Raw genomic sequence first — 14,117 nt, 5'->3', positions numbered from 1 at the left:
CCAAAACCTGCTGCAACCACCCAGCAGCCGGGGGGGGGGGAGGGATAAAAACCAAACACCCCCCCACCCCACCCCCGCTGCCAATCCTCAACAGAAATGCTCACAACAATGGAAACCTCGGACAGGAGGAAGAGCGCGGCCGGGCGGGCAGGCAGGTGTCTTGCTCGGCTGTGCCTTGGGGGGCACTTTTTTCAGTGCCGTTGTAACTTTGAACAGTCACTAAGCGAAAACTGTTGTAAGTCGAGGACTACCTCTACTTTATCACTTTTTTTCTTTTTTTTCTTTTTTTTGGTCATCACGTTTTTGACGCCTTGCTAGGCAACTGGTGGTCCTCGGATGTTGCCGTATCCTAAAAGTGGTACAATGGGTGGAAAGGTTGAAAAGCCCTGGACTAGACGACCTCCACGGTCCCTTCCAACCCCGTTATTCTGTTAGATCAGCCATGCCGTGATGTCATCTGTGAGGGGACGTCATGAATGCTCCCCCCCTCCAGTTTTGGATGGAAGGGACAAGTAGAAGCCCACCGACCCTCATTTCCGCTTCCAGCCTCGCGGAGGCCAGCGGGACCCTCCATGGATCCCGCCCCACACCCCCCCTGACTCAGTTTCCCATCTTGTTTTGGCAGCGCCGACTCTCGTCCCTTCGGCTGGAATGCCCCGGATCCTGTGCGTACAGGGACAATTTGCCTGCGAGACCTTGGGTTGCGTGGAAGCGGTATTTGTGTGCGATGGGCAGCAGGATTGCCTGGACGGCTCCGACGAGGCCCACTGTGGTGAGTGCGCTCCCAGCACCGGCACAGCCGTCGGTTAGTCCCGTTGGCGCTGGGCTCCTGTTGTGTTCAGGACAGCGAGAGGCTATAAGGCTCTCCTCCGGGCTTCCGGGGTGCGACTGCCGTGTTTAGCTGCAGGGGTTCCCAGAGAAGAGTTTTGTTGTTCGCTTTCATCGTGCGGTTGGGTGGTCGGTCCAAAGATCTTTGGGTTGATGGGTTCCAAGTACACACATGGAGGGGGGGGTACTTCACATGGAGTCCATCTGGGAGGAGGAGGAGGAAGAGATGGAGGGAGAGGGGGAGGAGGTCGTAGTGGAGAAGGAGAAGGAGGAGGAGGAAAAGAGAAGGAGGAGGAGAAGGAGAATAATGAGAAGGAAAAGGAGATGGAGGATAATGAGGAGAAGACAAGAGATGCAAAGTAGGAGAAGGAGAAGGAGAAGGAGGAAGAAGAGGAGGTGGAGGAGAAGGAGAAGGAGGAGGAGGAGAAGAAGGAGGATAATGAGGAGAATAGATGAGAAGGAGTAGGAGGGGAGGAGGAGAAGGAGAAGAAGATGGAGGATAATGAGGAGACGAAAAGGAGGAGAAGGAGGAAGAGGAGGAGGAGGAGGAGGTGGTGGAGAAGGAGATGGTGGAGAAGGAGAAGGAAGAGGAGGAAATGGTGGAAAAAGAGGAGGAGGATAATGAGAAGGAGAATAGATGAGGAGAAGCAGAAGGAGAAGGAGAGGAGAAGGTGGGGGTAGAGAAGGAAGATAGTGGAGAAAGAGGAGGAGAAGATGGTGGAGGAGGAGAAGGAGGAGGAGGATAATGAGAAGGAGACAATAGATGAAGAGGAGGAGGAGGATAATGAGAAGGAGACAATAGACAAGGAGGAGAAGGAGAAGAAGAAGGAGGATAATGAAGAGAATAGATGAGGAGTAGGCGGAGGAAAGGAGAAGGAGGAGGAGGAGGAATATAATGAGAAGGAGAAGAAGATGGAGGATAATGAGGAGGAGACAAGAGGTGAAAAGTAGGAGAAGCAGAAGGAGAGGAGGAGGTGGGGTGGAGAAGGAAGATAGTGGAGAAGGAGGAGGAGGAGGAGAAGATGGTGGAGGAGGAGGAGAAGAAAGAGGAAGATGAGAAGGAGACAATAGATGAGTAGGAGAAGGAGAAAGCGGAGGAGGAGGGAATATAATGAGAAGGAGAAGAAGATGGAGGATAATGAGGAGGAGACAAGAGATGAAAAGAAGGAGAGGTGGGGTGGAGAAGGAAGATAGTGGAGAAGGAGGAGGAGGAGGAGAAGATGGTGGAGGAGGAGGAGAAGGAGGAGGAAGATAATGAGAAGGAGACAATAGATGAGTAGGAGGAGAAGGNGGGGGAGTGGGAGAGGGGGAGGAGGAGCCGTGGACCCTCGCCCCCACCTCCGCCCCCACCCGGGACCTCCCCAAGGCGCCGCTCCCGGGCTCCGGTGGGCATTTCCCGCGGGAGATGGGGCGGCATCTGCCCTGGTCTTGCCACCGATATTTTATTCGCCTTCTCCTCTCTGCTCCTTCTGATTCTCTTGCTTCTCTTCCTCCTCTTCCTCCTCCTGGTCCTGCTCCTCCTGCTGCTCCTCTATCCCCTCTTCCTCTTTCTTCTATTCCTCTTCTTCCTCCTCCTGCGTCCTCTATTCCTCCTCCGGCTGTTGCTCTCCTCCTCCGCTTCCTCCTCCCCAACTCTTTCTCCTCCTCCTCCTCTTTCTCCTCCTCCTCCTCCTCCCCTTCTTCTCTTCCTTGTCCTTTTCCCCTTCTTCTTTCTCCTCCTCCTCCCCCTTCTCCTCTTCTTCTCCTCCTCTTCCTCTTCTTCTTCGTCCTCCTTCCTCCTTTTTCTCCTCCTGTTCCTCGTCTTCCCCTTCTTCTCTTCGTCGTCCTCCTCTTCTTCCCCTTCTTCTTTCTCCCCCTCCTTTTCCTCCTCTTCTTCTTCTCCTCCTCCTTCTCCTCTTCCCCTTCTTCTTTCTTCTCCTCCTCCTGTGTCTTCTCTTCCTCCTCCTGCTGCTGCTCTCCTCCTCTGCTTCCTCCTCCCCAACTTTTTCTCTTTCTCCTCCTGCTCCTCCTCCTCCCCCTTTTCTCTTCCTTGTCGTCCTCTTCCACTTCCCCTTCTTCTTTCTCCTCCTCCCCCTTCTCCTCCTCCTCCTCCTCTTCTTCTTCTCCTCTTCCCCTTCTCCTCCTTCTTCCTTTTTCTCCTCCTGTTCCTCCTCCCCCCCTTCTTCTCTTCCTTGTCCACTTCCCCTTCTTCTTTCTCCTCCTCCCCCTTCTCCTTCTCTTCTTCCCCTTCTCCTTCCTTTTTCTCCTCCTGTTCCTCCTCCTCCCCTTCTTCTCTTCCTTCTCCTCCTCCTCTTCCCCTTTTTCTCCTCCTCCTCCTTCTCCTCCTCTTCTTCTTTTTCTCCTCCTCTTCTTTGTCTTCTTCTTCCTCCTCCTCCTTCCTCCTTTTTCTCTTGCTCCTCCCCTTCTCCTCCTCCTCCCCCCTTCCCCTTCTTCTTTCTTCTCCTCCTCCTCCTCCTCCTCCTCCTCTTCTTCTCCTCCTCCTCCTCTTCCCCTTCTTCTTTCTTCTCCTCCTCCTCTTCTTCATCTTCTTCTTCTTCCTCCTCCTCCTTCTTTCTCTTTTTTCTCCTGTTCCTCCTCCTCCCCTTCTTGTTTTCTCCTCCTCCTCTTCCCTTTCTACTCCACTTCCTCTTCTTTCTCTTCCTCCTTCTCTTCTTCTTCTCCTCCTCCTTCTTCCTCCTCCTCTCCTTCCTTCTTTTTCTTTTCCTTCTCCTCCTCTCCTTCTCCTCCTCCTTCTCTTCCCCTTCTTCTTTCTTCTCTTCTTCCTCCTCCTCCTCCTCCTCCCTCCTCCCTTTTCTCCTCCTGTTCCTCCTGCTCCCCTTCTTCTTTCTCCTCCTCCCCTTCTTGTCCTCCTCCTCCTTTTCCCTTTCTTCTTCCTCCTCCTCCCCTTCCTCTTCTTCCTCTTCTTCTTCTTCTCCTCCTCCTCTTCCCCTTTCTTCTTCTCCTCCTCCTCCTCCTCCTCTTCCTCCCCCAGTGGACTGTATCCTGTCTCCCTGGAGCCCCTGGAGCGAATGCAGCCGATCTTGTGGGCTGGGCGTCACCTTCCGGAGGCGCGACCTACTCCGCAACGCTCTCCCGGGTGGACGTTGTGACCGGGATGAGTTTGACAGCCGGTCCTGCTTCCTCCGGGCCTGTCCAGGTACTCCTCGGCTTTCCTGCCCCTGGCACCAGTTGTGGGTTGACCCCAAATCCTTCCTCTCCCCCCCCTTCCCCATTCCTAGACTTTCCAGAAACCGGGACTCCACCGGAACCCTTGAGAAAAAAACCTCAAGCTAATATTTTGAGCCAGTTTGGTGGAACCGCATGAAATGCTGAATATTCCATATTTTACTTCATATTTTGAAGTATTTTGATCCCGTGACCCCGGGACGCTGCGACCGTCGTAAATACGAGTCGGTTGCCAAGTGTCTGAATTTGGATCGCGTGACTCTGGGACGCTGCGACCGTGATAAATACGAGTCGGTTGCCAGGCGTCTGAATTTTGATCGCGTGACCCCGGGACGCTGCGACCGTCATAAATAAGAGTCGGTTGACAAGCGTCTGAGTTTTGATCGCGTGACCCCGGGATGCTGCGACCATCATAAATAAGAGTCGGTTGCCGAGCTTCTGAATTTTGATCACGTGACCTCCGGGACGCTGCGACTGTCATAAGTACAAGTCAGTTGTTAAACATCCACATTTTGGGTCAAATGACCACAGGAATGCAACAGTCGTAAGTGTGAAAACTTACTTTTTGCAGTGCCGTTGTAACTTCAAACGGTTGCTAAATGAACCGTCGTAAGTCGAGGACTCTCTGTATTGGTGCCTATCCAACAGTTGGGAACTCAGAGCTTTATGGCTGGACTGCCGCTCTGCACACCCATGGCTTCCACCAGTGGTCCTCGACTTACGACTGTTTCTTTAACAGGCCATTGAAGTTACGGGGGTTGTGAAAAAAAGGGACGGTCCTCACACTGAGGACTGTCCCAGCATCCCCACCATCGTGCAATCGAAACCCCAGCCCGATTCCCTTTAAGAAGGCCGGCGATTCCCTTCAGAACCCCGGCCCCAAACCGATGGGAAAATTGAGCCCAAGCTGCGGAACCGCCGCCTTGCTTAGCGACGGAATTTCCCTTCCCAACGGGCATCGTAAGTCGAGTCACCGCGTTCGGTGACTCCTTGGCAAAAGGTTTGGGAAGAATGCGAAAGTCAGATCCAAGAGGCCGAGGCAGAGCGTGGTTTCCCCGTAGGGAGATCAGGGGAGAAACACGTGCTGGCTTTCCTAAGGGCGCTTCCCGTCTCTAAAGTATCTCCTGGTGGTGCCCTTTCTGCTCAAGAATATCATTCCCTGGACGATTTGGGGGTTGTTACCCTCGAAGGAAGCTGACTGGAAGTGAATCCAAGCCAGGGGGAAGCTGGCGGCCGCTTCCCTCAGCTGGTTCAGGTAGCCCACGACTTAAAACGGTTCATTTACTGACCGCTACAACGGCACTGGAAAAAAGGGCCAATTTTCACACCGGGGCTATTTCCGCCTGCTTTTCCCTGCCACAGTGAACGGAGCCTGGGCCTCCTGGGGCGAGTGGTCAGACTGCGACGCCGAGTGCCGGGGGGGCGTGAGGAGCCGTACCAGGGCCTGCGAAGACCCCCCACCCAAGAACAGCGGGCAGCTCTGTCCCGGAGATGCCGTGCAGATGGAAACGTGCAACCAACAGCCTTGCGGAGACGCCCGGGGTGAGGAAAGGGAGGTCACTGGGGCTGAGAGGGAGAAGCAGGTGGGGAAACAGAGGGTAGAGGCTTCAATCGGGATCCAGGACCCCCCCCCCTTCTTGGAAGAAGCACTCTCCACGTGCCCAGAGAGCAGCAGATACGAATCTGCCAGGTGTCCCGTGGGCATTTCCAGAAAAAGAAATTCTTGGGACATGATTTGAACAAGCGTATAATCTTTTACTGAAAGTTTACATTGGCACGGAAGCAAAACCAGCTCTGCTTTTCCCACTCAAAAGCTTAGCTAATGAAACAATCGATTCTCTTGCTCCCACCCACCAGCTGTTCCTATTGTCCAATAGTAGGAGTTCTTCTTGTGATGGAAACAGCTCGCTCCTCCATTGAGCATCTGAATCCATGGCCTTGAGAGTCTCCTTCTTGAGCAGGGAGTTGGACGAGAAGATCTCCACGGCCCCTTCCACCTCGGTCATTCGGTTAGTTCTGCTCTTTTACAGCCCTCGTCTTTCTCCACAGACTGCGGCCCAGACATGGTCTTCGTACAAGCCGGGCACTGTGCCCGCGGCCTGGTGGACCCTTGCCCGCAGACGTGCCGCCAGCTAAGTGTCTGGAGGACCTGCCAGAGCAGCTGCGTAGAGGGTGAGCCTTGAGTCTTTGGCGGGGGGTGGGTGGGTATCTTTGCACCCCCCTTCTTCGCATGTACCTAATGTCCCTCCGTCGCTGTGAGTCTTTGCAGGTTGTCGCTGCCCCCCCGGTCTCTTCCTGCAGGAGGGAGGCTGTGTGAACATCAGCCAGTGTCACTGCTTCTTTGACCAGGACCACCGTCGTCCAGGAGAGATCTTCCTGAGGGACAACTGCAGCCAGTGGTGAGCGGGATGGATCCCCAGTGTGGGCAGACCCCATCCCTTCCTCTGCGGAACTGTTTACTCTAGGAAGTGGTGAACCTGTGTGCCTAGAAGCTGGGACCTTCTTGGAGACTGTTGGGGGGGGGGGTTTCCCACCTGGGGAACGGTGAGGAAGATCCCTGCATGGGACCGGACAAGGTTCAAACACCTCAATTTTGGGATTTCCCAAGGGCAGGCTCCGTTATAGAACTATATCTCTGGTCCCCATTTTCTCTGTAGCTGCCCCGATGGGATAATCTCCTTGCTCTTGGGAATCAATAAATCTTTGCTCACCGCTGTCTCGATTTCATTTTTATTTATTCTTGTGCAACCCTGGCTTGAATTGGAACAGGGCCAAACAGGCCTTTTCTCCAAGCTGACAAGCTTGTTGGGCGGGGCTCCTGCCTTTGCTGTGTCTCTGCAGGAAGCAGGCAACCTTAAACACTCAAAAGAGCCACTTGGACCCATTTCCCACAGAAAGAAAAACACTGGGAGATGCAAAACTTGGGCGCGCGTGTGCACGCGCCGGAGAGGGGGCATGATTGAAGAGCTTAATTAAAAAGAAATAGAGGGTGCTGTGCATAAGTTCTCCCTCTCCCTCTCTCCCTCTCTCTCTCCCTCTCTCTTTCTCTTTCTCTCCCCCCTCTCTCTCCCTCTCTCCGATTTTCTGCTCACCTGGCAAGCTGGCTTCACGCTGTTCTCCGACAAGCTGACACACATTCTTATTGGGCTGGCTCTCTCCTGCCCTTGGTCTGCCAGTCCTCTTCCCCCACTCAGTGTGAGATGTGTGTGTGTATGTGTGTGTGTGTGTGTGTGTGTGTGTGAGAGAGAGAGAGAGAGAGAGAGAGAGAGAGAGAGGGAGGGAGGGAGAGAGAGAGAGAGAGCTGCTGCTTGCAGCTTTCTGCTGCTTCCTGTAGAGATGCAGCAAAGGCAGGAGCCCCACCCAATAAGCTTGTCAGCTTGGAGAAAAGTGTGTGGCCACTCTCTTTTCACACACACACACACACACACACACAGAGAGAGAGAGAGAGAGAGAGAAGGGAAGCGCAAGTGCCTCTCTCTGTCTCTCTCTCTCTCTCTCTGTCTCTGTCTCTCTCTCTCTCTCTCTCTGCAAATGGCGGAGGAGGACTGGGAACCGTAGGAGAAGGCTCAAAGAGCCACATGCAGCTTCGGAGCCGGGGGTTGCAGACCCGTGAGTTGGAACATTCTGTGGCCCCTATCGGAAGAATAATTTGGAGTCCCAGCTCAAGCTCGCGCAAGAAGAAATCGAAAGGAAAGCCGAGCTGCTGTGAGGAGAGGACATTTATTTCTTCTTCCCCCAAAGCAAGGAGATTTGCCTACGGGGGGCAACTACAGAGAAAACGGGGGACAGCGATATAGTTTTAGAGGGGAGCCCGTCCTTGGTGTGGAAGTGTGTACGTGTTGAGAAGGGGCTGATTAAATCAAGCGAGGTCGATTGAGTCTCCTCATTTGAGTCGTGAGCACGATAAGGATGCTCACATCGTGTTGAGTTTTGTGTGTTTGCTTGGGCGTGTTTACAATTTAAAATAAGCGTGTCGTTGATTCTCGTGTTTGCAGTTAAGTTTAAGGGATTTTGGAAGCTGGTAATTAATAACATTGTTGGAGACCTTGAGTAGTTAACATACGATTCCCTATACCAGCCTTTCTGGCTTGGTGGCCCGAAAGAAAAGGGAGGAGCAGGGAAATGTGCAGCACACATTTGGACATACGCACAGCGGTGGCGCAAATGGGTGCATGCATGCACAAATGGGCTACTGCCACCCATGCAACTGGGCCTCTGGCACCCACGCGCATGCATAAACGGGCCTCTTGTGCCTGCACGCCTGTGCAAACGGGGCGCCCATATGATGCTGGTGGAGGTGCTAGCGCACCTGTGCATGCGCAACCAGAGCAGCTAGCGGCCGCGCAGCAGCACTACCACAAGTGGGGGGAGCTCGCTAGCTATTTCTGCAGCCCAGTGGCCAACACGCCACAGCCCGGTACCGGGCCGCTGACCGTAGGTCGGGGGACCCTTGCCCTATACAATAATTTTTAATACAATTAAATACATTTATGATTCTTCCCACACACCCCAAACCGTTTCTCTGGGGCCCCAAAGCAGAAGCGAGCCGAGCTGAGCATCGGCCTACAGGAGGGTGCTTAAACTCCGTTTCGTCCTCACGCAGCGTTTGTCTGGATGGCACGGTGACCTGTGACTCGGTGGCCTGCCCGGTGAAGTGCGGCTGGTCGGCTTGGTCTCCGTGGACCCCCTGCAGCCGGAGTTGCGGAGTTGGGATGCAGCAAAGGTTCCGGTAAGAAACGGAACATCCTGCTCGGCATCGGTTCACCCGGGAGTCCTCGGCGAGGCTGAGACACTATCTTGGGTGGGACCCCTCGGGATCCAGTGGAAGTCGGGCGCAGAATTGGGTTTTGGTTGTGCCGCACAGGAGGAGGAGTGTGTTTGTTTGTTTATTGGTAGTCCTCAACAACAGTTCATTTAGTCCATTGTGTGTAGCATCCTGCAGTCACGTGACCGTGTTTTACAACAGCTCTGTCGTTCCGTTAGAAAAACATAACCCTGGCGTTTATTTCCATTTTTCACAGCATACCGTCGGTTCCCTTAGCGACTGCGGCATTTTCTTAACTGCGGTGTCACTTTACGACCGCAGCAGTCGCTCAACGCGCACCACAAACAGGCTGCAAAACCCAGCTGGTCACACGGGTGACCCTTGTCACAACTCTCACGACTTAACGACCGTGATGGACGGTCGTAAACGGAAGGCTGGCTCTATACACTACCATGCCCCAAAAGTAGATTGGAAACAAAAAGTCCCTTGATACCGTCCTCTTTCTCGGCAGGTCTCCCTCCAACCCGGCGGCAGCCAACGGGGGCGCCCCGTGCCAAGGAGATGCCCAGGAGGTGCGCGAGTGTCACACAAGCTGCATCACAGGTAAGAGCAACGGTAACAGCTGTTGTCACTTTCTGCAGGGCGGAGCCCTCTTGTTTATTTCGCACGGCATAGCAGAATACAGCGTTTATGCCAGGGGTCATAATGGACGAGAAGCGAAACGTCTTCAAAGAATAATAAGAAAGTCCCGCGAGGACACAGATAAGCCTCCAAGTGGCCTCCACGCCTCTCTAAAAGAATGCAAATGACCAGTTTTTCTGCAAGGAGTATAAATCCTTCCACTCCCTGCCATCCAGTCAGAGCTGAAGAAGCTTCTTGGATGAGAAGCGAAACGTCTTCAAAGAATAATAAGAAAGTCCCACGAGGACACAGATAAACCTCCAAGTGGCCTCAAAGGCTCTCTAAAAGAATGCAAATGACCAGCGTTCTTCAAGGAGTACAAATCCTTCCATTCCCCACCATCATTTTTCCCCGTGAAGATTTCCTTCTCGTCCAAGAAGCTCTGATTGGATAGTGGGGAATGGAAGAACAGCTGGTCATTTGCCTTCTTTTCGAGAGTCGTCGAGGCCACTTGGGGGTTTACCTGTGTCCTCGGCATCACCTGAGCAGTGCAGATGTGTGTGGAGCCTTCTTGGCTGCAGCATGTTTTTCTGCCCTGCGTCCCTTCCCTGTTGACGACAGTCGCAGGCCGTTGGGGGACGAGACTGTGTTGTCGGCATCACAAACTGAAGCACAAAACGGTTCCTGCTGTTTGAGATGTTTTCCGGAGATTCGTTCATTCTCCCGCACCATTTGGAGGGGGGGGTGTCATCCCAAAGTGCATAGCTAAATGTCTCTGAGGTGCCGGCAACCACAAACGGCGAAGTTCAACCACGCCGACGTCCGGAGGAAGCAAGCCGCGCTCTCCACGATGGACGCGTTTCCAGAACCTCAAGGCGCGCGAAGGCCTAGCCAGGATGGCTGCGGGTGACATCGGTCAAACCGGAGAGGAGGGCGACGGCGAGAAAGCCTCACCGTCAGACCCTACAAGCGGGAGTTTCGTCAACCACCGCGGGCGCAGGAGCGGTGCGGACGGGACATACCCGGGCCAACACCCTGGGAGGTGCAGGCGCCCCGGTCTCACGAAGGGGTACCTGCAGCTCGCATCCTCTCTCCACCCTCGCTGGTTCGCCAAACCGGAAACCACTGCGCTATACCGTTTCAGACAAACGGTTGTCCGATCTCTTTTTCGGACCGTGAAGTTCTACGGTTATCGTCCCGGCACCCACCCACCCACCCAGCAACTCCCCCCTCCCCTCTCCCCTGCAGAAACGGCTTTGCTCTGGAGCGACTGGACCCCCTGGTCCCCCTGCTCCAAGACCTGCTTCTACGCCCCGGATCTGGTCGGCACGCGAAAACGATTCCGGCATTGCAACGGTACGGCGCAGGCCGTCGGGTGCGACGGAGAGAGCGTGCAGGACGAGGATTGTGACACTCCCCTGTGCCCAGGTGAGCAGCTGAAGGGACGCCAAGGGTGGGAGGGCAGAATTTGCACCTGGTGCACCCAGATTCTCCCAGATCGTTCTCCTTCGTTGGAGAAGCTCCTTTCGGGGTACAGGGTCCTGTGTAGATAGTCCTCGACGTACGAGCCCCAATTTCCCTTGCGAAGTGAGGCAGTTGTTAAGCAAGCTTTGCCCCATTTGACGACCTTGATTGGAGCTTAACGCAGGGTTAGCTTTGATTTTCCTCTCATAACTTAAGGTCAGCTTTGATCGCAGCTTAATTCGGGCTTAGCTTTGATTTTCCTCTCATAAATTAAGCTCAGCTTTGATCGCAGCTTAATTCAGGCTTAGCTTTGATTTTCCTCTCATAAATTAAGCTCAGCTTGATTGAAGCTTAATGCAGGCTTAGCTTTGATTTTCCTCTCATAAATTAAGCTCAGCTTGATTGAAGCTTAATTCAGGCTTAGCTTTGATTTTGTCTCTCATAAATTAAGCTCAGCTTTGATCGGAGCTTAATGCAGGCTTAGCTTTGATTTTCCTCTCATAAATTAAGCTCAGCTTGATTGAAGCTTAATTGAAGCTTAACTTTGATTTTCCTCTCAGATATTAAACTTAGCTTTGATCGAAGCTTAATTCAGGCTTAGCTTTGATTTTCCTCTCATAACTTAAGCTCAGCTTTGATCGCAGCTTAATTCAGGCTTAGCTTTGATTTTCCTCTCATAAATTAAGCTCAGCTTTGATCAAAGCTTAATTGAAGCTTAACTTTGATCTTCCTCTCATAAATTAAACTTAGCTTTGATCGCAGCTTAATTCAGGCTTAGCTTTGATTTTCCTCTCATAAATTAAGCTCAGCTTTGATCAAAGCTTAATTGAAGCTTAACTTTGATTTTCCTCTCATAAATTAAACTTAGCTTTGATTGCAGCTTAATTCAGGCTTAGCTTTGATTTTCCTCTCATAAATTAAGCTCAGCTTTGATCGAAGCTTAATTGAAGCTTAACTTTGATTTTCCTCTCATAAATTAAACTTAGCTTTGATTGCAGCTTAATTCAGGCTTAGCTTTGATTTTCCTCTCATAAATTAAGCTCAGCTTTGATCGAAGCTTAATTGAAGCTTAACTTTGATTTTCCTCTCAGAAATTAAACTTAGCTTTGATCGAAGCTTAATGCAGGCTTAGCTTTGATTTTCCTCTCATAAATTAAGCTCAGCTTTGATCGAAGCTTAATTGAAGCTTAACTTTGATTTTCCTCTCAGAAATTAAACTTAGCTTTGATCGAAGCTTAATGCAGGCTTAGCTTTGATTTTTCTCTCATAAATTAAGCTCAGCTTTGATTGAAGTTTAATTGAAGCTTAACTTTGATTTTCCTCTCATAAATTAAACTTAGCTTTGATCGAAGCTTAATTCGGGCTTAGCTTTGATTTTCCCCTCATAAATTAAACTCAGCTTGATTGAAGCTTAATTCAGGCTTCGCTTTGATTTTCCTCATAAATTAAGCTTAGCTTGATTGAAGCTTAATCCAGGCTTAGCTTTGATTGTCGTCTCGTTCCTTCAGCTCAGCTTTGATTGACGTCTCCAACCATCCCGGTTTGGGAATGCCACCCTTCCAAAGCCAGAGGGACCCGAACCCAATCCTCACCCCCCCACTCCCACCCAACAGACACCAGTGGTGAAGGAGGATGGCTTAAACCTGGTTTAAACCTTGTCCAGGTTTAAGCCCCCTCCCCAATGTATCTCCGCAGTGGAGGGAATCTGGACCCCTTGGTCCGCCTGGTCCGTCTGCTCGGCGCCGTGTGACTCCGGGGTGCAGACCCGCAACCGCACCTGCTCCAAGCCGGCCTACGGGGGTCCCGGGTGCTCGGGCCCCCTGATCCAGACCCGGGATTGCCACACGCAGCCCTGCCGAGGTATGGATTTTTTTTAATTTCGTGGATCTATCGCATGTGTCTTATTTTTATAAACAACCAAACACACACACACACACACAAACAAACATCCTATTTTCCCCACAACAGCAGAACGCAACAGACTAGAACTCGCCGTCACCCAGCCGGCTTTCAGGCCTAAGGCGGGACTCGCACTCACCCTCTCCTGGTGATTGGTCCCAAGGTCACGACGAACGCAGGACTAGGGGCCTCGGGGGTCATCTAGTCCAGCCCCCTGCTCAAGCAGGACACCCTGACAGAATCACGGAATGACAGAGTTGGAAGGGACCTCGGGGGTCATCTAGTCCAACCCCCGGACTAAGCAGGAGACCCTTACAGAATAACCGAGTTGGAGGGGACCTCGGTGGTCATCTAGTCCAACCCCCTGCTCGAGCAATTGACCCTTACAGAATAACCGAGTTGGAGGGACCCTCGGTGGTCATCTAGTAAAACCCCCTGACTAAACAGAAGACCCTTACAGAATAACCGAGTTGGAGGGGACCTCGGTGGTCATCTAGTCCAACCCCCGGACTAAGCAGGAGACCCTTACAGAATAATAGATTGGAGGGGACCTCGGTGGTCATCTAGTCCAGCCGCCTGACTAAGCAGCAGACCCTTACAGAATAACAGAATTGGAGGGGATTTGGTGGTCATCTACTCCAGCCCCCTGCTTGAGCAGCAGACTCTTACAGAATAACCGAGTTGGAGGGCACCTCGGTGGTCATCTAGTCCAACCCCCTAAGCAGGAGACCCTTAGAGAATTACATAGCTGGAAGGGATCTTGGAGGTCATCTAGTCCAACCCCGTGACCAAGCAGGAGACCCTTACAGAATAACAGAGTTGGAGGGGATTTGGTGGTCATCTAGTCCAGCCCCCTGCTCGAGCAGGAGACTCTTACAGAATAACCGAGTTGAGGGCACCTCCGTGGTCATCTAGTCCAACCCCCTAAGCAGGAGACCCTTAGACAATTACATAGCTGGAAGGGGCCTTGGAGGTCATCTAGTCCAACCCCCTGACTAAGCAGCAGACCCTTACAGAATAACAGAGTTGGGGGGACCTCGGTGGTCATCTAGTCCACCCCCCTGCTCGAGCAATTGACCCTTACAGAATAACAGAGATGAAGGGGACCTCGGTGGTCATCTAGTCCAACCCCCTGACTAAGCCGGAGACCCTTACAGAATAACCAAATTGGGGGGACCTCGGTGGTCATCTAGTCCAACCCCCTGCTCGAGCAATTGACCCTTATAGAATAACAGAGTTGGGGGGGACCTCGGTGGTCATCTAGTCCTGCCCCCTGACTAAGCCGGAGACCCTTACAGAATAACACAGTTGGAGGGGACCTCGGTGGTCATCTAGTCCTGCCCCCTGACTAAGCAGGAGACCCTTACAGAATAAC

General features: G+C 52.5%; 1 protein-coding gene across 1 annotated transcript in view; it reads left to right on the top strand.

Moving 5' to 3' along the window:
- The window catches only part of SSPO (SCO-spondin), a gene marked incomplete at both ends in the record, with an annotated part of 95,588 nt that overhangs the window by 56,609 nt on the left and 24,862 nt on the right, over positions 1–14,117 (top strand). Inside the window, 10 exons of the mRNA XM_015827615.1 lie at positions 626–772; positions 3,800–3,964; positions 5,356–5,535; positions 6,043–6,165; positions 6,263–6,392; positions 8,597–8,722; positions 9,270–9,361; positions 9,852–9,854; positions 10,628–10,807; positions 12,539–12,703. Coding sequence (XP_015683101.1) covers positions 626–772; positions 3,800–3,964; positions 5,356–5,535; positions 6,043–6,165; positions 6,263–6,392; positions 8,597–8,722; positions 9,270–9,361; positions 9,852–9,854; positions 10,628–10,807; positions 12,539–12,703 — 1,311 coding nt within the window. The remainder of the gene's footprint in view (positions 1–625; positions 773–3,799; positions 3,965–5,355; positions 5,536–6,042; positions 6,166–6,262; positions 6,393–8,596; positions 8,723–9,269; positions 9,362–9,851; positions 9,855–10,627; positions 10,808–12,538; positions 12,704–14,117) is intronic.

The sequence above is a fragment of the Protobothrops mucrosquamatus genome, unplaced genomic scaffold (genome assembly GCF_001527695.2).
Source record: "Protobothrops mucrosquamatus isolate PMUCROS unplaced genomic scaffold, P.Mucros_1.0 scaffold3815, whole genome shotgun sequence".
Classification (NCBI taxonomy): Eukaryota; Metazoa; Chordata; class Lepidosauria; order Squamata; family Viperidae; genus Protobothrops; species Protobothrops mucrosquamatus.
The sequence above is the reverse complement of the archived record's forward strand: the minus strand, read 5'-3'. Positions and strand labels throughout refer to the sequence as shown.